The sequence below is a fragment of the Aquarana catesbeiana genome, linkage group LG10 (genome assembly GCF_042186555.1).
Source record: "Aquarana catesbeiana isolate 2022-GZ linkage group LG10, ASM4218655v1, whole genome shotgun sequence".
NCBI lineage: Eukaryota > Metazoa > Chordata > Amphibia > Anura > Ranidae > Aquarana > Aquarana catesbeiana.
The window spans coordinates 129,696,774-129,720,392 of NC_133333.1; the positions used below are offsets into that span (position 1 = coordinate 129,696,774).

A 23,619-nucleotide genomic window follows, 5' to 3' on the forward strand; every position below is an offset into this window, starting at 1 on the left:
ACTGAAAAAAAACAAGCTGCCAATGCACAGAGGTGCCATTAAGTATCAAACATGTGATTTGGACCTCTGCTGGAAACATTTTTTACTGACTGGACCTTTGTGAATTTAAATTCAAAACACCTGACTTAGTCTATTATTTACTTGCCATGTGTTTTCTACAGATAATACAGTAGGAATATTTTAATATTTAAATTTGCTGATTAGGTATTTTGGTTTTGTACTGGATGTCTAACCTCTAACATACCAAGTCACTCACCTGTTACAAGGAAGGGATTGGAGGTCTTGGTATTTTGTATTGTGGGTTTTGAAATAAGGGAGTCCAAGTCTACTAAGGCAGCGTTAGGCCCAAGGAAGGATTCTGGCGTCTTCCGGGTTGGCTTGGAACTATCCGAAAGTGAGCTGCTCATTGCTGCCATGTCAAAGGCATCAGGACTCTTTGATCCAAGAGAGCGACACATTGGAACCTCTCCAGCCAGAAGATCCAGCTCGCCTGTTAAATACAAACAGAATCAAAAGGAGGTCATTTAAGCTGTAGCTGGAGGACACACTAATATAAACACTGTTTTATATGCACTCGTCAAACTGGAAAACCACAGATTTTCCTGGCATCAGAATGTTCAATGTAGGATGAAAAGAAAGAAATGCATGAAGAGCCAAGAATGTACAATGAAGTTAGTAGTTCTGTCAGCAATGGATACCACAACCAACCCTGACAGTAAAGAAAATGACAAAACCTATGAAACAATGAGTTACTATTAAAAAGGATTTCCATTTAAACATCTATTTTCTGCTTTTGTAATGGGGAGAGATTACCACACTGACAACCCTTTACAAAAGACAGAGCATCTGCTTAGCATTGTAATATCACATTTCACTAGCAGGTGGAGCTGCAAATGAAATGTGGATTTGCACTCTCTAGCTTGAAACCGCTGCTTGCCATAGCCGATCCTAGTATGGAAAGCACAGTACATGTGAAAGCCTCAGTCAATGCCGCTTTGGTGTCCCCCGACATGTTTCGCCCAACCCCCCGGGGCTTAATCATAGGCGTCCTGATGGCCAAAGGGGCTCTACACCTCAGCCTGGAGTAGCACCACCAAGAACTTATGGCCTTGTTGTGGATTTGCACTCTGTTTTCTTAAAACCTTGAATGTACAGAAAATAAAAAGGGTCATCCCTGCTTCAAAATTTCTTTGGAAAGTTTATAATTCAAAGTTGAACACTGACAGCAGTTACTACAGTCTTCAAACTGCACAAAACTGTATTTTGTCTGAACTTTTTACCCATGGATTATCATAAAAACATCTCTAGTCCTATCAGAATCTAAAAGGAGTCCAAAGGAACAGCCTTAGTGGTGAACAAGGAACAAAAGTTCACCCACTGACTCAAGTGGAATCTCTACTAAGAGTCAACATCCTGCAATAGGTTGCACAGTGATCCAGTTTGTGCCCATATGCCAGACTATTGCTATTCTTTTACAAGAAGAATAACAATTATGAAGCCAGCATCTTTAGTCATCATTACGGCTTTTAGTGAGACCCCTGCTACAGACGACAAGAGGACAAGATCATTTGTTCATCTCCTGCTGAGGCTACCATAAGCCTTTATCTGGTAAGGGCAATGCTAAGAGTTTAATTGGTAATAAACAGTTCACTACGTTGGTACACATTATTGTCTTTTCTCTTCGTTAGCTGTTGGGGGACATGAGACACTTGGGTAGACTCATGTGGTTTACAAGAATTTTAAAGTGGTTCTAAAGCCTAAACAAGGAATGCATTATGATAAAAAATGCTTAGGCATCAGCAGCCCTACCTCACCACCCCCCCTCCCCTCTTTTACTTACCAGAGCCCTTATTCGATCCAGTGCTACGCACGTCTGCAGCTAATCTCTCCCCTCACTGCTGGGTTTCACTGGCTTTGTTGGAGCACCAAGAGTCCCGCTGTCAATGGAGGCAGCAGCAGGGCTCAGGAGCGAGCATGCACAAGTGCCCCCATGGAAATGGTTTCCCCATGGGGGCACTGGACAAAGAGGAGGGGTCAGGAGCGCCAGGCAGGAGACCCAAGAAGAGGAGGTTCAACCTTTACAAACCCGATTTATATGGCTTTTCCTTTTACTATATATAATTATTTTACATTTTAAGATGCCATGTGAATAAAACCGTAAAATCAAAATTACTAAATTTAACCACTTCAGCCTCTGTGACATACCCGCAAGTCGTCTGGTTGAAGGGGTTATACCAGGATGATGCCTGCAGCTATAGGCATCTTCCCAGTTGGCAATGGGCTTTAATGTAAAAAGCGATCTTAGTGGTCAATTAGTTGCTAGATCACTTTTAGAGGCGGAAGAGGGGGTCCCGGTCTTTTTTCCACCAAGGAGCCTAGGACTGAAGCCGGCGGTTCCTCTGGCTGGCCATAGAGATGACTGAGGACTGGAATGTCCCTGATCATCTCTAAGATCTAAGAAATAAGAAGCAACGAGTATTTTGTCACTTTAGGTTTTGGTTTAATGTAAATAGGCCTGTGAATGCATCGGATCAAACAGATCTCTAATTGATCAGATGCTTAAAGTGCAGAGGACAGAGTAAGGTGTAAACAGTACCTGTCACTGCCCGTGCCATCACAAGGGATGTCCTTCATTTCTTGTGAAAGCAATAAAGTGTCAGAGGTGGCCCGAAGGTGTGGTTAAAATAAACCCAAGCTGACAGAAAATATGTAGGCTGCCAGTGTGGATCTCCTTTAGAACTTACCAATTACCTATGTGATATTAAAATTATAGAAGCAAGCTGATCTCAGAGCTATTTCAGGATTTCAGTGGTAGACAGATGACCTCAATAATTTGGTGGCCAGAGTAGTAGGCAAAAGTTCTAAAATTTGAATAGACAGCTTGTGAGCCTGGCAATCTGAGGACTGAATACCCAGCTAATATCAGGTACTTTAGGCATGTGTGCAAATAATGTACAGACAACTACTATCTCACTAACACTCAAAAGGGATGCTTCAGACCTGAAATTAGCAGGAGGCCAAGGTTAGCCCATATTGGAGGCACCAGACTGCGTGCTGCAGCATTATTTTTCCCAATATCAGAAGGATTATGCTTAATTTATGGCAACATCCAAAATATTAGCATTTCCTGGTTGCACAGAACCCCCTAGGGAGAGACTAAATAGTTAATTGGTCCCATTCACAGAAGCCATGTTGCTGCACTTGAGATCGAGATCTGTAGTGTTGGAAATACTAACTCTGACCCAGCAATCAGAGAGACCAGAACCTCTCCTTCCAGCAGGGGAGATTTGCAAGTCAAAGTCTAAAGGTGACTACAATTACGTATCAATATGATCATTTACATCGATCATTTGATGCAACAAAAATGATTGAACTGAGTAAGGAACGTAAAACACTAGGGCTGCAACTAACGATTATTTTCATAATCGATTAGTTGGTCGATTATTGTTTCGAGTAATCGATTAATCGGTTAATAACCTTAAAAAAAAGTGTGGTGTATAATTTAGTTAGTATGTAAAGTTTAAAAAAAAAAACAATGTATTCTTAAATATCTCTATGCAGTGGTAAATATAAACAACCAACTATATGGTTAGGGAGCAAAATATTAAATCCACTCTGAGAATAACAGACAGAAGAGATATACTATATATACACTATTAGAAGAGAAATACAGTTTTTTGGCCAATTTGTTGCAAAAACGAATTACATGCTTTTCTGCAGCTTCTCCGTTGAAGTATATTGAACCAAAAAAGCACCGTTTTGGGTAAAAAAAAAAAAAAAGTCCCTTACCCTTTCCAAATATGCAGCGGCTGAAAAAAAGTATAGTTGTGAAAGTGTCCCATAGAAAACCATGTTAAATGAATTGTAGTGTGTTTCTGCAAAAAGCACCAAAAAACACAAAGATGTAATACAGGTCTAAAATGTTTAGTAACATAATGGGGTTAAAAAAAACTAAAATGAGCCCTTTATAGTACAAAAAAAGCAAATGATCACTACTGTAAGGGGTTCATTTTTTTACTGTAGAACTGGGAAAGTAATATTTACAGTAGCGATTATTTGCTCTTTTTGTACTATAAAGGGCTAATTTTATTATTTTTAACCCCATTATGTTACTGGCCGATTAATCGATTATGAAAATAGTAATCGATTAATTTCATAATCGATTAGTTGTCGATTAATCGATTAGTTGTTTCAGCCCTATAAAACACAGACCTGGCAATTGATTTAAAGAGCTTTCAATCTATTTCAATGCTGGTGAGTTAATAGACTAACAGAATTTTATAAATCCTGATCAATTGAACAAATATCTGCATGCGTGTCAGATAACCAATTGTAATACAGATCGACTGAATGAAAGTAATATACATCAGACAGTAATACTTTTGGGTTTACAGGTAAAGAAATGGCAAAAAAAAAATATAAAGAAGGATGAGGGAACTCAGGGATTCCTATTGTATATAAATCTATACCTATCCTGTGGGGATCGTTACAGACCTAATACCATCCTTATAATGTAACAACCAAAAAATATATTTATAACTGGAACCCCAATAAAAGGTCTATTTATACACATTGAAAGTGTACCATGGTAGATAAAAAAAAAAAAAAAACCCCACAGGATAATTGGTTACTAGGATGAACCTTATTCATATACAGTATACTCATGTCAACTTATCGTAACAACTTGCCAGGTGCCCGTATGCTCAATTTTTATTTATTTTAATTGTCAACATAGACAAAAATAATTAACCATAAATGAAGGTTGTAAAGAGAAGTGCGCATCAACTGGGTCTTCTCATAGTACCCTGACATTTGCCCACCTTCCACTTACAAGGCCAGTTGCATGCTATCCATGCACACGTCTTGATGTATTTGGTAGGCCCTGAGTTAAAGGATATACAATAAAAAAAAATTGTCCAACCGAAGCACATGAGCTACTATGGGGAAGTCCAGCTGATGTGTACTTCTCTTTATGGGCTTTTGGCTAACCAGTAATCCATGGTAAATTTAATTAGTTGTAGTTACTGCATATTATAAAGTATATCTAGAGATTATATGAGGAACCATTGTGTAATAAGTTAATTGCGTCTTTTTACAACTAGCCACCCTTAGCAAATTTTCCATTGTCTTTTTCCTGTTTTTATTCACCTGCCATGTTGTTCCAAGGAGTAACAATATTAGAACTACAACCATCAATAAATTGCCTTTTTAGTCATAACACATTTACTGTACAAAGTATTAACTGTTGCAAAACAGATTGTCCTAAAGTAAGGAGCCCATGATAAGACGTGAAGAATATACAGACTCTAGTAATACATAGCAAATAGCCAACACTGAATAAGTTAAAGTACAACCCCTGGAAAAAATGATGGAATCACCACTCTTGGAAAAAATTTATTAAATTGTTTAATTGTGCAGGGAAAAAAAAAACTAAAATCACAGATATGTCTCAAAACTATTTTTATTTAGCATTCCAACCTTCTGGCTTTTAGAAACACTTAAAAAAAAATGTAGTCAGTTGCAACTGTGTTTGCAGATCAAGCAGAGGGAAAAAAATATGGAATCACTCAATTCTGAGGAAAATACTATGGAATTGTTCTGCCCTCCGGGCCTTTATGCGGTTTACTTATGTTTATGTGCTTGAAATATAACATGTTGGTTTTCTCGATTCATACCAAGATAGTTATATGCAGAGCGCAGGCGCCACCTACTGTTCCCTTTCTGGTATAGCTTTAATGGTTTGTATTAGTTACATATTGTAATTTCTTAGAATGTGTTAATAAAGTTAGGAAGCAGTGCATTCTGGGAGATTTCTCTAGAGCAAGTGAGTCGGCCACGATTTTAAGAATCTTCAGCAAGACAGTAAGGCTGTTTCTCCAATCTCTCGCCATCACCTCGTTTTTGTTATCCCATTCTGTGTTATAGAGCATTCTTTATTACATGCAATATTGTACAGATTGATGTTTATTTCATCAATTTGTAGTTTCACCTAGCTTGTTCCAATAAATCTAAGATCAAGGAAGTATGGTATCTGGAGTTTATGGAGTAGGAAGGTTTAGCTCTGTCCTAGAGACAGAACAGTGAAATTTTTACTGACCTCTGAAGACTGTACAGCCCAGGGCTACACATTGTCCATACAGTCAGATACTTTAGATGAAACAAGACTTCAGCAGGTGAAGCAAGCAGCCAGGCTACACAGACGCACCCTGTCACGCAACATCCCTGCACTCGACACTACAGCGGTCTCTACACAGCAGGACAGCTTCTCCACCGCAGCCCTATCTCACAGTCAAGCACCTTCTTACAAAACACGAACAAGCTCATCCAAGTCATCTGTCACAAATGCAGCAGCAATCGCTCGTTCGAAAGCTGAAGCAGCTAGGGCCGCATTCGCAGACCAAGAGTTGCAGATGAGAAGAGAAGAGGCTCACCTTGATGCAGAAAAGGTGAGGCAGGATCAAGAGAGAGCGAGAGACAGTATGCATGGAGCACGCACGCGAGAGAGCGACAGCACGCATGGAGCAAGAGAGAACAGCAAAAAGTACGCCTGGAGGCGGACCTAGCTCAGCAAGAGGCATCTCTGAAAATGCAGCAGGCTATCCTAGAAGCTAACGAGGAGAGGCTGGCAGTGGACCGAGACACTGCTGCCGTCGCTGTAGGCAGCTGCTTCTAATGCTTCTGCAATGAGTCAAGAGTAGGTAGCAGCATACTGGGTCCAGAGGAGGACCACCAAGATTCCATGCAGCGTACTTCAGATTAGGTCTACCAGCACTCTAACCCAAGCAGTACTCCACAGCAGGAAATCAACTGATGTCAGCGAGTCACATCAAGCAAAGCAGCAGGAGACCAAGTAAGAAAAATATGACCGAGATACAGGTTATCCAGCTCCAACCAAACCTTCTACTCAGCCTTCATATAAGCATCAAACACCTGCTTTCACTCCAAGGGAATATGAAACAAGCTGGTACAAGCCGCCAACCTTATGCAAGTATGACCCCAGTCCGCCTAAAGCAGAGACCTCTACTAGGTATGCCTATACACCACAATATTCCAGCAGCCTACTCCAATGCTAATCAGGCTACTGTAGACCTTGCCAAGTTCCTTGCAAAACATGTTAGTTACCCAAGGACTTGTCAAATCCAGTGATCACCTCCAGCATTACAGAGTTTGCCGATATTTTTTCCAGAGTGCCACCAAAGGTCTAGATCTATCCTGCAGGGAACAGATAGATCTTGTAAAGTGGCTTGGCAATGATTCTGCTGAGCATGCCAAAAGAATCATACATTAATATAAACCACCCTGAAATAGGCCTTACAAATATCTGGAACAGACTGGATAGATGTTATTGCTCACCGGAGGCTATAGAGTACACTATTTAAAAGGATAGAGGACTTCCAAAAACACCTAGCAGAGGTTACCAGAGACTCAGAGAATTCAGTGACCTGTGTATGGAATTACAAGTTGCTAAAGCAGGAGACTTACCTGGCCTTTCCTTTGACTCAGCTAGAGGTATGAACTTCTTAGCACAAACTTCCTTACGAGTTGCACGCAAGATGGATCACTCATGGCTGCAACTACAAACAAAAACACAATGTACCTTTTCCCCCCTAGAGAGTTTGTTGACTTTGTAGACATAAGCAGGAACGAAAGATGATCATCCCAGCTTCATTTTTCCCAGTGTCTTATTTCACTTCCTCTGGCCCTAAGCAACACAGGGCTCCAGTAGCAGTGCACAAAACTAACATTTCTTCCCACAGATCTGTACAGCCTCAGCCAGAGGATCAAGACAGTGACCCTGCCAAGTTCTGCCCTCTGCATAAGACTCAACATCCCCTTCTGAAATGCAGAACTTTCAGAGCAAAGACCATGCAGAATTGCAAGGCCTTCCTCAATGATAACATACATTACAAGTGTTGCTCTTCATGAACACACTTCGCCAAGGACTGTAAGGTTAGTGTTAAGTGTACAGAGTGTGGCAGCACAGATCACAACACAGCTTTGCACCCAGGGCCAGCTCCAAGAACCTCCCCACCTGCCCATAGTGACAATGAGCATGGCAGGGAGGCCAAGGACTCTAGTACAGACAATAGCAATCACTTCACAGTGCACTGATGTCTGCAAAACAATTACAGGTGGCAGATCCTGTTAAAAAAATCTGTCTAGTAAGAGTTTACCCAAAAGGATGAAGAGACAAAGCAATTAAGCTTTATGCCCTTTTGGATGATCAAAGTAACAAGTCACTAGCTAAATCTGTGTTTAACATTCTAAACATTAAAGGGCACCAGCAGTCCTTACTCCCTTATGACCTGTGCAGGTACAGTGGAGACGGCAGGGAGAAGGGCTGACGGCCTACAAATTATAAGTGTCATTGTAGGTGAGGTTTGCCTGGGAGGAGCACACAAACAAACATCTGTCAATAACTTGCTCACTAGTACACTAGAGAATGGTCATACTTTTTTCTAACCCTATCAAAATCACATCCTCATAAAGGAGCTACCACACAGCAACCTTGTACCTCTTCCTTTCACAAGTTCCCTCTGTGAGAGCAATGCCTATGACAGCGACCAAGACGACTTAGGATGCACAGTGTTCAGAACAATCAGGTAGCAATGTCCATTGAGGATTGGCTCTTCTTCGAAGTTATGGAAAAGAGCATAGAGAAAGATGAGTCTAATAGCTGGGTTGCACCTCTTCCCTTCAGGCCACAAAGACAGCGTTTGCCTAACAGGGTCCAAGTATATAAACACTTCACTTCCCTAACACACAATCCTCAAAAAAAGCCAGGAGATTAGAGAACACTTTTCTTTCATGGAGAAAATATTCAAGAATGGATATTCTAGTGCCAATCATGAGGGTGTCTCCCTAAATGATGTCCTTCTCTCGGGCCCTGATCTTAAAAACAGACTATTATGAGTACTCCTCTGCTTTCCCGCAAAGATTCAGTTGCATTCATGGCAGAGAGACATACAACAAATGTTGCATTGCTTTCTTGTTAAAGAAGAACACCGAAACCTTTTGAGGTTCCTTTGCTTCAGGGACAACAACCCCTCTGGAGACATCACAGAATACCACACGAGGGTGCACATATTTAGCAACAGTCCTTCCCCTGCAGTTGCTATTTATGGCCTCAGGCACTCTGCACTTTGAGTTGGAGAGTCAGATGTTAATTTGTGGACAAGGATTTTTATGTAGATGACTGCTTGAAATCACTACCCACAAAGCCGCAATCAGTCTCCTCAAAAGAGCTCAGGCAATGCTTGCCTGCTCCAACTTAAGACTCCATAAAATTGCTTCCAAAGGTAGGGAAGTTATAGAAGCCTTTCCTGCCCAAGATCATTCTAGCGCGTTAAAAGACTTAGATTTAGGCACAGACTCCCTTCTCATGCAACGCAGACTTGGTTTCCTTTGGGATTTAAAATCTAACACTTTTACCTTGGAGGAAAAGCCCTTTACCCATAGAGGTGTCCTGTCTACCATAAACAGCCTGTATGATCCCAAGGGTTTTGCTGCACCCGTTACCATCCAGGGTAAAGCAATACTTAGAGACTTAACCTGTGAGATGTTAGACTGGGACAACCCTTTCCCCACCAACAGGAAGAACCTATGGGTAGAGTGGAAGGACTCATTAGCAGCTCTATCTAACCTCCAAGTTCCACACCCATATGCCCCCGCACCATCTACAGAAGTTCAGATGCAAAGACTGTTTTCTGATGATTTTGTTAAAGCAATTGCTGCCGTAGCCTGCCTCAAAACCATAGACACCAAAGGGCAATGCCATGTGGGGTTTGTAATGGGTAAAGCAAAACTTGCATCACTTCCTGAACACACCATACCAAGATTGGAACTTTGTGCTGCAGTTTTGGCTGTAGAGCCAACCAAACTAATTGCAACGGAGACAAACATACAGATTCAAGAAGCGGAGTTCTACATGGACAGTAAAGTAGTTCTAGGTTACATCTACAATGAAACTAGACGTTTCCATGTCTATGTCAATAACAGTGTTGAGGATAAGGAGGTCCTCCCACCAAGGACAATTTTTTGTATTTTGAGCCTACAGACTACAATCCTGCAGACTTAGCAACCAGATCTGTTGCAGCCAGTCTTCTTGAAAGTACTTCATGGTTCACAGGTCCCACCTTTCTGCACAGTCCAGCCTGCAACATTAATGACATTGCCACATTTCATTTAATAGATGTAGACAAGGATCAGAAAAATCCGCCCTCAGGTTTCTACCTCAGTTACAACAACTTTTCTAAACCAGTTTAAAACCCACCGTTTTAGCAGGTTCTCCACCTGGAAATCGCTTGTTCAAGCTAATCACTTGCCTAATCCACATAGCTCAGTCTTACAAAAGTGATCCACTAACTCATGACAACTGCAGAGGTTGGCACCACTGCAAAAAGGTCTACACAGTAGCTGACCTAGAACAATCTAAAAACAGGATAATCTCAGCTGTACAGAGAGATGTCTTCGCTAAAGAAATTAACTGCATTGCCAACCAGAAACCTGCTCTTAAAGACAGAGTTTTAAGGAAGCTTAATCCAATCCTTGCTGTAAATGGCCTGTTGAGAGGAGGCGGCCATTTAAAAGAAGGCAAGTTAGTTTATAGAGCAAGAAGATTTAGTGGTCTGTCCTAGAGACAGAACAGTGATTCCAGGTCACCATCATATTGCCTACTTACTCATTCAACACTACCACGACCAAACAAAACACCAGGGCCAACTGAAGGAACTTTACGAGCTGCTGGACTGTTGATAGTTGGAGCTAAGAGATGTGTGAACAAGTTCCTTTTCAAGTGTGTTATCTGCCGTAAACATTGTGGAACGTTACAGGCACAAAAGATGGCCAATTTACCATCTGAGACTTTGTATGGATCCGCCTTTCACTAATGTTGGACTTGACGTTTTTGGTCCCTGGTCTGTCACCACCCGGTACACTAAAGGGGAACAGTCAAACAGTAAACGCTGGGCAGTCATATTCACCTGCATGTCTACCCATGCTGTCCATATTGAAACGAATGAATCAATGGACACTTAATGTTTCATTAATGCTCTTAGATGCTTCTTTGCAATCAAAGACCCAGTGAAACTCATTCGTTCTGACAGAGGTTCTAATTTTGTAGGAGCAGCAGGGGAACTGCAAATTCCTTCCAACCTGGACACTCTCAGTGTAGAAAGGTACTTGAGTAAGCAAAAAGAGGAAAAAAACGCGCTAGATCTGTATAACAATAATGATTTAACATTCAAAGTTATATATTGAAGATATCAAAGTCCAAAAAAGCAGCAGCATATAGCAAAGACTGCACAAATTAGATGGAAAAAAAGAGAGAAGCTGTGCTATATAAAGATGCAGGTCAACAATGGCTTGTATATTCCAGAATAGTGAAATGCAGTTCAAACAAATCCGCACTAAACACCCAGTTGAGCTAAATCCTTATTCAGTGCCACCACCTAATGAAAAACTCGCTTACCAGATGGCAAGCGGAAGCAAGTGCATGGCTATAGCCCAGCCAAGGCCTTTGCTTTGAACGAAAGGAACATCCAGACAGGTGTAGTCAAATGGAATAGCTGTATGCTCCAAACCCTTGATGCTGTGAATCTCCCATGGGCCTGGATTACAGAAGCTCCTCTCCTGGACTGCACTTGAGTAAGCAAGGCTGCACATGGACTTTCAACCCACCTTACTCTTCTCACATGGGAGGTGTTTGGGAAAGGATGATAGGCATAGCCCGCAGGATTCCGGACTCAAACTTTTTGCAAGTAGGAACTGCAAGGCTTACCCATGAATGCCTAGTGACCTTTATGGCAGAGGTCACAGCCATCATTAATGCCAGAGCTTTGACATCAATTTCAAGTGACTGAGGATCCAGTGATTCTCACATCTGCTAAGTTACTCACTCAAAAGACTGGAGAGTTTTGTGAAAAGGACCCTTACAGGAAGTCCCCGAGTTACGAACACAATAAGGACTGTAGGTCTGTTCGTAAGTGTAATTTGTTTGTGAGTCAGAACACTGCATATGTAAGTGTAACTTCCAAATGTGCATGGATGTGGGATGTTCCAGGAGCTTTTTATGTCATCTGGGGCTCTTCTGGCCATGCAGTACTGCAGTCTGGGATGTGTCCGGAGGTATCCAGGACCAGCATGGAGCACAAGTGGCCGACATTTAAGGCTTTACGTAAGTAGGAGTCATTTGTAATTTGGGCATTCGTAACTCAGGGACTGCCTGTACAAACGTCAGTGAAGATAAGTACAAACCCTTGCCAATACCTTCTGTAGTCGATGGAGGAAACAATATATCTCTACTCTTCAACCAAGAAGAAAGTGGCACATTGAAAAACCTAATCTTGAACCTGGTGATGTTGTGCCTATGAGAAATTGCCAGACACAAAGAGTGAGTGGCCTTTAGGTCTGGTCACCAGAGTACTGCCAAGTGACGACAAGTGAGGACAAGCATGTCCGTAAACTTGAATTCAAGATCTTCCAGCAGAATGAGGCCAAAGTATTCCCAAGACCAGTAGAACTTATTCTGTTGCTTTCTGCAGGAGACTCTGTTCGTGACGTCACATGACGTCAGACGGGGTGTGTTCTGCCCACCGGGCCTTTATTCGGTTTACTTAGGTTTATGTGCTTGAAAAAAACATGTTGGTTTTCTCGATTCATACAAAGATAGTTATATGCAGAGCGCAGGCGCCACCCACTGTTCCCTTTCAGGTATAGCTGTAGTTTGTATTAAATTACATAATGTAATGTCTTAGAATGCGTTAATAAAGTAGTTAAGAACCAGCACATTCTGGGAGATTTCTCTAGAGGAAATGAGCCAGCCACCATTTTAAGAATATTCAGCAAAGCAGTAAGGCCGTTTCTCCAATCTCTCGCCATCACCTCTTAGCGAGCTTAAAAAGTAAGTTTTTGTTATCCCATTCTGTGTTACAGAGCATTGTTACTTTATTATTTGCAATATTGTACAGATTGAGGTTTATTTGATCAATTTGTAGTTTCACCTAGCTTGTTCCAATAAATATAAGATCAAAGAAAATATGGCATCTGTAGTTTATGGAGCAGGAAGGTTTAAGCTCTCTGTTCTAGAGACAGAACAGGAATCACCATGTAGTTTGCAGTTCTAAAAACAAAACATCTGCAGGTTTTCTTCAGGCAGTTGTCTTAATACATGTCATAGGAACGGCACCAAAATTTCCAGCATCATCACCCTGCCCAATGCAGATTCGTGATTCATCACTGAATATCATTTTCATCCAGTCATCCCTAGTCCATGATTGCTTTTCTTTAGCACATTGTAACGTCGTTTTTTTTCTGTTGATGGTTGAGGGTGATGATGCGGGAACTTTTGTTTGGTGTCGTTCCAATGAAATGTATGAAGACGACTGCCTAAAGAAAACATGCAAATTTCCATAATCAATGATATGGGGTTGCGGGTCAGGTAAAGGTACGGAGATGACAGCCATTAAATCTTCAATAAATCCACAAGTTTATATTGAGATTTTGGACACTTTTCTAATTCCATCAATTGCAAAAACAGTTGCAACCGACTACAGTCCCCCCCCCACCCCCCTTTTTTTTTTTTTTTTAGCGTTTCCTAAAGCAGGAAGGTTTGAAAGAAAATAGTTTTGAGGCATATCTGATTTTATTTCTATTTTTTTTTTTTTTTACACAAACAAAACGCAAAATAATTGAATGAACATTTTCCAAGAGTGGCGATTCCATACTTTGACAGGGGTTGTAGAAGTCCATCCAAAACCGTTTTGTAATGGATTCAGTGGGGAAGGTAAGCAGAGTTTTTCTGCGACCACCACGCAGGAAATATTCTTTCACTTTTTTGCCCTCCAAGGTGGCCCTAGTCACTGTAAAAATAAAGAAAGTTCCCCACAAGGACAAAAAAACAAAAAACAAACACACGGAAGAGGCTGGCTTGATCCCTTTCCTGATTTACTAAAATATATTGTTGACTTGCAGACTTGAGGACATTCCTCCTCTTTCTCTCCCCCCCCCCCCCCCTCTTCACTTCCATCCTGAGGTGACAGCATTCAGGTAAGATATTGGAAATGAACACCGATAGCAGTAAAACCATCAGCAATAAAATCCATCAATGGATGGATTCTAAAATTCATCCAAATTCGTAAAGGATTGATGGTTTTCTCAGAAGAAGAGACCATTTTCATAACAGTAGTGGCATCAAAGGCCTATAGAACACAGTTGGGCCTTGTGAAAACAGAGGTCACAAACCTTTTGAAAGTCTGCCGATTTAAATCATTTGTGAACCTGTCTAATACTCTTCCATTACCAGGCCATTTTGCGGTTTAACACTGCAAAAGTTTAACAAAGCCTCATGCACACAGACATTTAGAGACCCAAAAGTGCTCAAGTGTAAAATTCCCAGCACTTTCCAGTGCCCAGGGAGCTGCAGGTGGTGTGTGCAGCTGGCCATACAAGTGAGTGGCTGTAGGCAGCCGCACTCGTGTTTAACCAAACAAGTACGCACAGCATATTTTCCAAACATGATAGCTTCACGATTTGGAAAATACTCACACACTCACATGCATAGGCATGGGTACACTGATGCACAACCATTCACTTGTGTGGCCGGCAGTATACACCACCTGCAGCTCTCCAGGTGCAGGAAAGCACAGAGAATTTTACACTTGACCATTTCTTTGCCTCTAAAAGTCCGTGTGCAATGAGGCCTTACTTACTCTTGCATCACTATACTCTAATTTATACCATTTTTTTGAGACAGATAGTCTATTAAATATCACCAAAATACAGCTCTATTTAATATAAAAAATAAAAATAAATAATAAACACAACCCTATGAAAAAAGACCCTTACTTTATTACGTTATAAAACACAGCAATAAAAATGCCAGGACAGTACAAAGACCCCACAAAAGATCCTTGTTGTAATTTTTACCACACTTTTTTTGCAATTAAAAACGGAGGTTTTTGAAGGGGTTAAAATGCAGAGTTTGCTAACGGTGCACTAGATGCTTGTTGTATAGATTGCACGGCGGGAGGAGGTGGTGAAGGGGTTATATACAGGTCATACACAATGGCAGGATTGAGATGAATGGGCTGACTTGCAGGATTAGGGGGTGAGAGGTTGATGTGCAGGGGGTAAGGTTGGGGGGGGGGGGGGTTGTAATAAGTACCTCAGTAAAAAATGAGTTAAGTGCTGAATCTGGTTTGTTTTTTGGTACACCGTTTTCATTATTAATTGTATTTCACACTACGAAACTTGAGGTGAAAGTATCCCTAAAACCTTGTACATAGTTTATGATATTTTATATTGGGTGTCAATTATTAGAATCCTTTTAGGGAGTATATGGAAACCGGTTATATCTTAACGTCAGACATCTATGCTCTGGTGCTTTATTACTGAAACGGGTGGTGTCGTTATGTCAAGATCAGTGCTCTCCGAGGCCCTCGGGGGGGGGGGGGGGGGGGGGGGGGTTGGGGGGGGGGGGGTTTGGTGTTTATGAGTCCGACAAGGGATTTAAAGGTGTTGTAAAGGTGTAAAGGTAAACGTTTTTTCACCTCACCCAGTTTTACTTACCTGACCCCTCGAAAGTCTTGCGCTCGCCCCCGACATCCTCTTAGACGCTCAGCCTGGCCGTTGATTGGTTACAGTGGATGGATTGAAAGCAGCGCAGCCATTGGCTCGTGCTGCTGTCAATCACATCCAATGACGTGGTGCACCGGGGGTGGGGCCGAGTGATACAGTGGGCGGCTATGGCCGCTGGCTGTATAACGGGAGCGCGCCCACAAGCACTCAACACCATGCGAGGGAGCTCGCATGAAAGTGTTGAGTCCTTGCGGGGGGGGAGCCGAGACAGCCGCCGAGGGACCCCAGAAGACCAGATTTGGGGCTACTCTGTGCAAAATGAGCTGCACAGTAGAGGTAAGTATTACATGTTTGTTATTTAAAAAAATATATATCTTTAGTGATCCTTTAAAAAGATCACCAAATTAACTAAATTATTCCACTGTAAGAAAAATAATCAATGGCATAGATTTGAAACATCCATTTGCTCAGAACTGACCAGCCCAGAAAATTCAACCTAAGATGACCATTTGATGCTAAAAGAGGTTTCCAAGAATACCAAATTATCTTTGCAGGGGCTTCAGGTAACTCTTGCAACAACTGGAGTTAAAGTGCATACATCCACAGTCAGAAATACTGTACATATTTCACCTGCATGAGAGGCGTTATGAAAAAGCCTTTGCTGTCCAAAAAACATTGGGGGACTATAGTTCGCCATTGAACATAAAGGCAAATGCCTTCTGGAACAATGTGTGAAAGACTGATCAAACAAAGATAGTCGTTTGGTCACAGTAGAAATGGGCACACAAACCGAACACAGCATTTCACAACAAGTGAAGCATGATGGTAAAAATAGACCCATTTCAGGTTAAACTTCAGTATTTGGACTGATGGCCTCACATTCTCCTCAAGCACACTCACGCACATATGATGCAGAAAGTACTGTACTGTATAGGTGACTTGACTAAAAATGTCCCAGGCCCTAAAGCAGCAAAACAACCCCAAATCATACACTGCTCAAGAAAATTAAAAGGAACACTTTGAAAACACATCAGATCTCAATGGGGAAAAATATCATGCTGGAAATCTATATGGATATGGACAGGGTAATGTGTTAGGAACAAAAGGATGCCACATCGTTTATAGGTTGATGATTTTCATTTCCATCAGAGGGCTGAATTCAAAGACCGGCAGAAAATCAAAGTGAAAAAAGGAGTAGCCTGCTACATCATGTTGCTGAAATTTCACTGCATCAACTCAAAATGGTACTCCTAATGAGACAGATGGTGTCTTGGGATATTTCCTCCCAGATCTGAGCCAGGGCGCATCACTGAGCTCAACAGACTGAGGTGCAACCTGGCGGCGTTGGATGGACCGAAACAGAATGTCCCAGAGGTGTTCTATTGGATTTAGGTCAAGCGAGCCTGGGGGCCATTCAAATGGCATCGATTCCTTCATTCTCCATAAGCTGGCTGCATACTCTCGCCTAGAGATGTAAAATTTCCAGAAATTTTGAAGCTCGGAAAAAAAAAAAAAAAAAACAAAAAAACAAAAACTTTTTTTCCTTTTTTTGAGGAAAAACGGAAATTTTCGTAAAAATTGAAAAAAATGCTACATTAGCACTTTTGTCTTTTTAAAGATTGAAAGTCATTGTGTTACTTTAGGAACATAAAAGGACTATGGACAATATGACTTGGCATAAAATTATCACAACTAGCATATTAAAAATATTAGTGTAGCCAAACAATTATCACAAACAGAATTTACTTTTTTATAACATTTATTTGTAACAAAGGGAGCAACAATCTCCTGAACTGCTTACTAGTTTATGTGGAACAGCCAAAAAGCCTCCACAAAACAATTTTCAAAACCAAAAGTAATAATTTTTCATATTTCCTCTCCACAGTATTAAATAAAAATAAAAACCCCATTCTCATAAAAAGAATTGAAGATGGGGGAAGAGTTAAGAAGAGAGTGGGACTAAGTTTCAATGGACATTTAATCAGAATCATTTTCTGAGCTGAAATTGTCAGTATCCATCTCTGCTTCTGCAGCTACTCTTTTTTTGTCCGTTATCACAATTAGGAACTTCTAAAAACTTAAGGTGAACACCCTGTCTTAAAATATTTTATTCATTGTTAAAAAAAAATATTCCATATTTTTTCTTTTTTCAATTTTTCAAATTTTTTGGAAAAAACAAAAAAGCCTTCAGAAAAAAAAAAAAAAAAAAAAGTTTTCTTCCTGAATTTTTCCATTATTTTTCCAGGCCTTCACATCTCTACTGTAGCCACATGAGGCCGGTCATTGTCGTGCACCAGGAGGAACCCAGGACCCACTGCACCAGCGTAGGGTATGACAATAGGTCCAGGGATTTCATCCAGATACCCATTGGCAGTCAGGGTGCCATTGTCTAGCCGGCACGCGTTTAGGAGATACTTACAGCACTTATAGTTAAGCCTTATTATAGGCTTACCTATAGGTACAAGTGACACAGAGGTTTACAACCACGTTCAAGGAAAAAAAAAAAAAAAAAAAAAAACTGTCTGGAGTCAGGCTTTAAGGATGGTACAGTGTTAGTTGTGAAATAAATTAAAAGGGTAGAAATGAAAAAGTAATACCTTATATGTCTAACAAAGTGTTTTAAAGACAGAAGACTAGGACTGCAATTACAAATCAACCACAAAATGTACAAGATATGCCAAATGTACCCTGTGCCCAGAGTACTGGCCACAATTTCCTGTACAATTTGCCATTAAAAACTTTTTTTTTTTTTTTTTTTTAACTGTTATTTATGTTATGAACACAGGTAAGCAGAACAGGTAAGCAGAACTAGGATTACTTTTGACTAAATTTGTGTTTCCATTTAAAGTGGAATTTTAGGAAATAAGCTACTTTCTAAAAAGCGCTGGATTACTAAGGGTTAAAAGAAGTATGGGGTTTTTGTTTTTTAGATTCATACTTACCTAGGTGGATGCAGCATCAGACCGATTCTGCATCTGTTGCCCGCCATCTCTGTACTGAGAACCGAGCCATCGAACACTGCTGATCGCTCGGTTGTCACTCCTCCCTGAGCGGAGAGCTGCTAAGTCACTCTGTTCATCCACGCTCACTGGAGCTGTGAAGGGGCGGGGAGTGACCGCCTCAGCGGCTCGCTGAGACACTGAGACTGCCATCAGTCAAAGGCAGCTGGCAAATCCAGACTTCTGAAGTCGGGATGACGCGCTGCCTCGACCGATTGCAGTGACGCTGAAAATGGGTCACAGGAGTGCAAAATAAATTGCACTCTTGTGACCCACAGGAGAAGACCAGCCTAAAAAGCTCAGGCTGGAGTTCTCCTTAAGTTCAATGAGGTGCATGACACCTCCTGGACTTATTTCTTTCATTTACAATATTTTTATTTTCACTGAGCATACAGTGGAGCGAAACAAGTATTTGATCCCCGGCTGATTTTGTACATTGGCCCACTGACAAAGAAATAATCAGTCTAACATTTTAATGTTAGGTCTATTTTAACAGTGAGAGACAGAACAAAGCAAATCCAGAAAGGCATTTCAAAAAAGTTATAACTGGATATGCATTTTAATGAGTGAAATACGTATTTGACCCCTTCGCAAAACATGACTTTGTACTTGGTGGCAAAACCCTTGTTGGCAATCACAGAGCTCAGATGTTTCTTGTAGTTTCCTATAAACATGCACGGATACATGCCCATGATAGCCCTCTGTTATGGTTGTGTCCCTGATTGAGGGCTAATGTTGGTGCCCTTGGTCTGGCTGTGCTGTGGAAGTTAGGGCTAATATGGTTTGCGGGTGGTATGGGCCGCACTGTCTCTGACCTATTGGGGGGGGTTCCCTGCTGTCCGCTTTTGCGGTTTGCTCGGGCTTGACTATTGAATGCGTCCTGTGGCGTGTGTATTGCTTGAGACGTCAGGTGCGCATGTGTGGCCGTCCAATATCCGAGAATGGTCGCTTCTGATGTTTTGGGCATGCGAGTGGACGGCACACCTCCTACTGATTGTAACAATGACGGATCTCCGGCTAGCATAGGTGTAGTACGTATATGGGAGCAGTACGACCGTCTCCTCGGCGGTCCTATATCACCTACACCTGCGCGTGGGGAGTAGCAGTCATTGATTGACGCAGCAAGAATGCCCATTGGTCATTCTGAGTGGGAGGCTGCCTCCCAGAGGGGAGCTGGTGCCGCCCCCCTCAAACTAAATGACTTGGTGGGAGGCAGCTTTAACCACTTCAGCCCTGGAGGATTTGGCTGCTCAATGACCAGAGCACTTTATGCGATTTGGCACTGCGTCGCTTTACCTGACAATTGCGCGGTCGTGTGACGCTGTACCCAAACAAAATTGATATCCTTTTTGTCCCACAAATAGAACTTTCTTTTGGTGGTATTTGATCGCCTCTGCGGTTTTTTATTTTTTTTGCGCTATAAAGAAAAAAAAAAAAAAAAAAAAAAAAAAGCGACAATTTTGAAAAAAAAAAAAGCAATATTTTTTACTTTTTGCTATAATAAATATCCCCCAAAAATATATAAACAAACATTTTTTTTCCTCAGTTTAGGCCGATATGTATTTTTGGTAAAAAAATGAAATAAATAAATCAATCGCAATAAAGCGTATATTGATTGGTTTGCGCAAAAGTTAAAGCGTCTACAAAATTGGGGATAGTTTTATGGCATTTTTACGTTTTTATTTTTTTTATTAGTAATGGCGGCGATCTGTGATTTTTAACGGGACTGCAACATTATGGCGGACACATCGGACATTTTTTACACCATTTTGAGACCATTGTCATTTATACAGCGATCAGTGCTATAAAAATGCATTAATTACTGTATAAATGACACTGGCAGTGAAGGGGTTAACCACTAGGGGGCGGTGAAGGGGTTAGGTGTGTCCTAGGGAGTGATTTTAACTTTGAGGGGGCTGGGTTTCAACACACAGGACAGTGATCACTGCTCTCGATGACAGAGAGCTGCGATCACTGTCCTGTCACTAGGCAGAATGGGGAAATGCTTTGTTTACAAAAGCATTTCCCCGTTCTTTCTCTCTGTGACACGATCGCGGGCACCCGGCGGACATAGAGTCTGCGGGACCTGCGGCGGCATGCAAGCGCTTACGACACCGCTTCTTAAAGGGGACATACCTGTACGCCATTTTGCTGACGTAAATCGGCGTGCGCTGGTCGGCAAGCGGTTAAGTGAGCACATATGAATCCAATTATGAGGGGACGCTAATTTGGAAGCCATTTTTGGCACCATAATGCCTTTATAAGTGGTTTATGTTTGGAGAGGAGCAATGGTGGAGGGTGTATACCTGAGAGGTGAGCTGCATCAGTCAGCACATCTATTTTTTTCCTTCTCCCATTTGGGATTTGATTGTCTATAGAGTATGTAACACTGGTATATGCTTATTGTTACAGATGATTTGTTATAGTGGGGCAGTTCAACACATGAGAAAGAAGGGATTTTTAAGCCAGTGTTTGACATTGGGTTATCCTCGGGTATATATATTATTTAGGAGAGCTACCCTGTTTCCCCGAAAATAAGACCTAGCGTGATTGTCGGTGATGGCTGCAATATAAGCCCTACCCCCCAAATAAGCCCTAGTTAAAGTCCTTGTAGGTCTTATTTTCAGGGTAGGGCTTATTTTCAGGGAAACAGTGCAGGGCTTATTAGGGGGGTAGGGCTTATATTGCAGCCATCACTGACAATCACGCTAGGTCTTATTTTCGGGGAAACAGGGTACTATCCTGTTTAATACGATTATTGCATTTGATTATAGTTTTCCCATCTACAAAATCGGAATGATAGTTTGTTATGGTTTAATCTAATAGCATTGGCTTATCTGCATTTACTTACCGTCCATTTTCAGATGTTGGACTTTTTTCTGTCCTCATTATTTGACACAATTATATGAACCCATGTAACAAGCTTGCATTAGGCCCTTATGGATGTGGATTACAAGTATCATTGTTTCAGGTATGGGTAAACATAACCCTTTGCGTTTTGGAGTATATATATGATATAAGTATCTTTGGTTACCATCTCCTGACTCTTGATATTATAGGCCCCCTGGTGTTATCACTATAAAGCTTTGAAGATAGTGGTCTTTCTGGATCATCAACTCTCTTGCTTAGGAATGAAGTCCCCATTTTGAGTGGGTAATTACAGTATCTCACAAAAGTGAGTACACCCCTCACATTTTTGTAAATATTTTTATATCTTTTCATGTGACACTTAAGAAATTAAACTTTGCTACAATTTAAAGTAGTGGGTGCACAGCTTGTATAACAGTGTAAATTTGCTGTCCCCTCAAAATAACACAGCCATGAATATCTAAACCGCTGGCAAAAGAGAGTACACCCCTAAGTGAAAAATGTCCAAATTGGGCAAAATTTGCCATTTTCCCTCCCCAGTGTCATGTGACTCGTTAGTGTTACAAGGTCTCAGGTGTGAATGGGGAGCAGGTGTGTTAAATTTGGTGTTATCGCTCTCACTCTCTTACTGGTCACTGGAGGTTCAACATGGCACCTCATGCCAAAGAACTGAGGATCTAAAAAAAGATTTGTCGCTCTACATAAAGATACCTAGGCTATAAGAAGATTGCCCAGACCATGGAAACTAAGCTGCAGCACGGTGGTGGCCAAGACCATGCGGCGGTTTAACAGGACAGGATCCACTCAGAACAGGCCTCATCGCCACGGTAGACCAAAGAAGTTGAGTGCACGTGCTCAGCGTCATATCCAGAGGCTGTCTTTGGGAAATAGACGTATGCGTGCTGCCAGCATTGCTGCAGAGGTTGAAGGGGTGGGGGTCAGCCTGTCAGTGCTCATACCATACACGGCAAATGGCAAAAAATTAGGGAAAGGATGGCCACACTCCAAAAATAACGCCTTTATTAAGTAAAACGTGATCCATACATCAATCAGAAACACAGGTCCAGATGATAGCTGACATTGCCCAGCGTTAATGGTGCTTAATCATAGCTGCTGGACCAACGATCGCAATCTGAGTTTTATACACTCAAATAGATGGTCACCTGATAAATTGTATCTAATCCAGATCGCGATCAGCTGTGGTCCAGTAGAACCTTTCACACATGTAGGGAATGAGTGAGCACGGAGGCGATCAGGGCAACGAACATATTGAATGATTTTAACCAATAATAAAACTGAATAATAATGAATGGGGATTGAGATGACTCTAAGTTCAGCATTAAACAGGTAGGTTGCAATAGTCCGCTCTCCCTTGCACTCCATGCATGCAATACATTTATAGATCAATGCATGACATACATAATTTATGTGTCTGTCAAATACCCAATAAAAAAACATTAAATGAAGTATGAACATCAAAGAAAATGCAAGACGCAACACATGACATAAAATTATGTAGAAAGATTCTAAAAATGCATGTAGCCACATCGTTCAGTGTGTGTAGTCAAATGTCGCCACAAGATGTTAAAATAGAGCCATGATAAAACTAAATGCTTCACACATATAGTAAAGCGACAGTGGACACACACACACACGAAAGTGTACCTGCATATAGATGTAGGGACCCTTACATGATGGAAAAAATGAGTCAGGACCGTGATTGTGTTATATCAAATGTGGAATAAGAACACATAAGTCTTCAACAACCCAAATATGGTGCCAGACTACATACATACATACACATATATATATATATATCCCCCGCGGTCCATATATTATCCACATGACTCCAGAGTTTAGAATATTGTTGCACTTCAAGCTATTATAAATATAATCCCAATATATCATAATAAAAAAGCGAAAAATGAAAAAATAAAAAGATGATTGAATAATGGAATCATTATGTAGTGCTTAACTATATACTAGAAAGGAGGAACTACTTATATAAAGTGGAATGGAACCAAATAAAACAAAAAAGGGGGGGGGGGGGGGACGACAAACCAGCCAAATGTGCCCAAAAATATAGAAAAATAAAAAAGGTCTTAAACCAGGGGTCTCAAACTCAAATTACCTGAGGGCCACAGAACGAGTTTTCATATCCCATGGGGGCCGCATG

The 23,619-nt window shown here is 41.2% G+C and overlaps 1 protein-coding gene across 9 annotated transcripts in view; it reads right to left on the reverse strand.

The window, feature by feature from the left end:
• The window catches only part of LOC141110891 (epsin-1-like), a 157,599-nt gene that overhangs the window by 2,364 nt on the left and 131,616 nt on the right, over window positions 1–23,619 (reverse strand). For all 9 annotated transcript variants that reach the window (XM_073602645.1, XM_073602643.1, XM_073602644.1 and 6 more), the window contains one exon: window positions 257–490. In XM_073602645.1, the coding sequence (XP_073458746.1) occupies window positions 257–490 (234 nt within the window). The remainder of the gene's footprint in view (window positions 1–256; window positions 491–23,619) is intronic.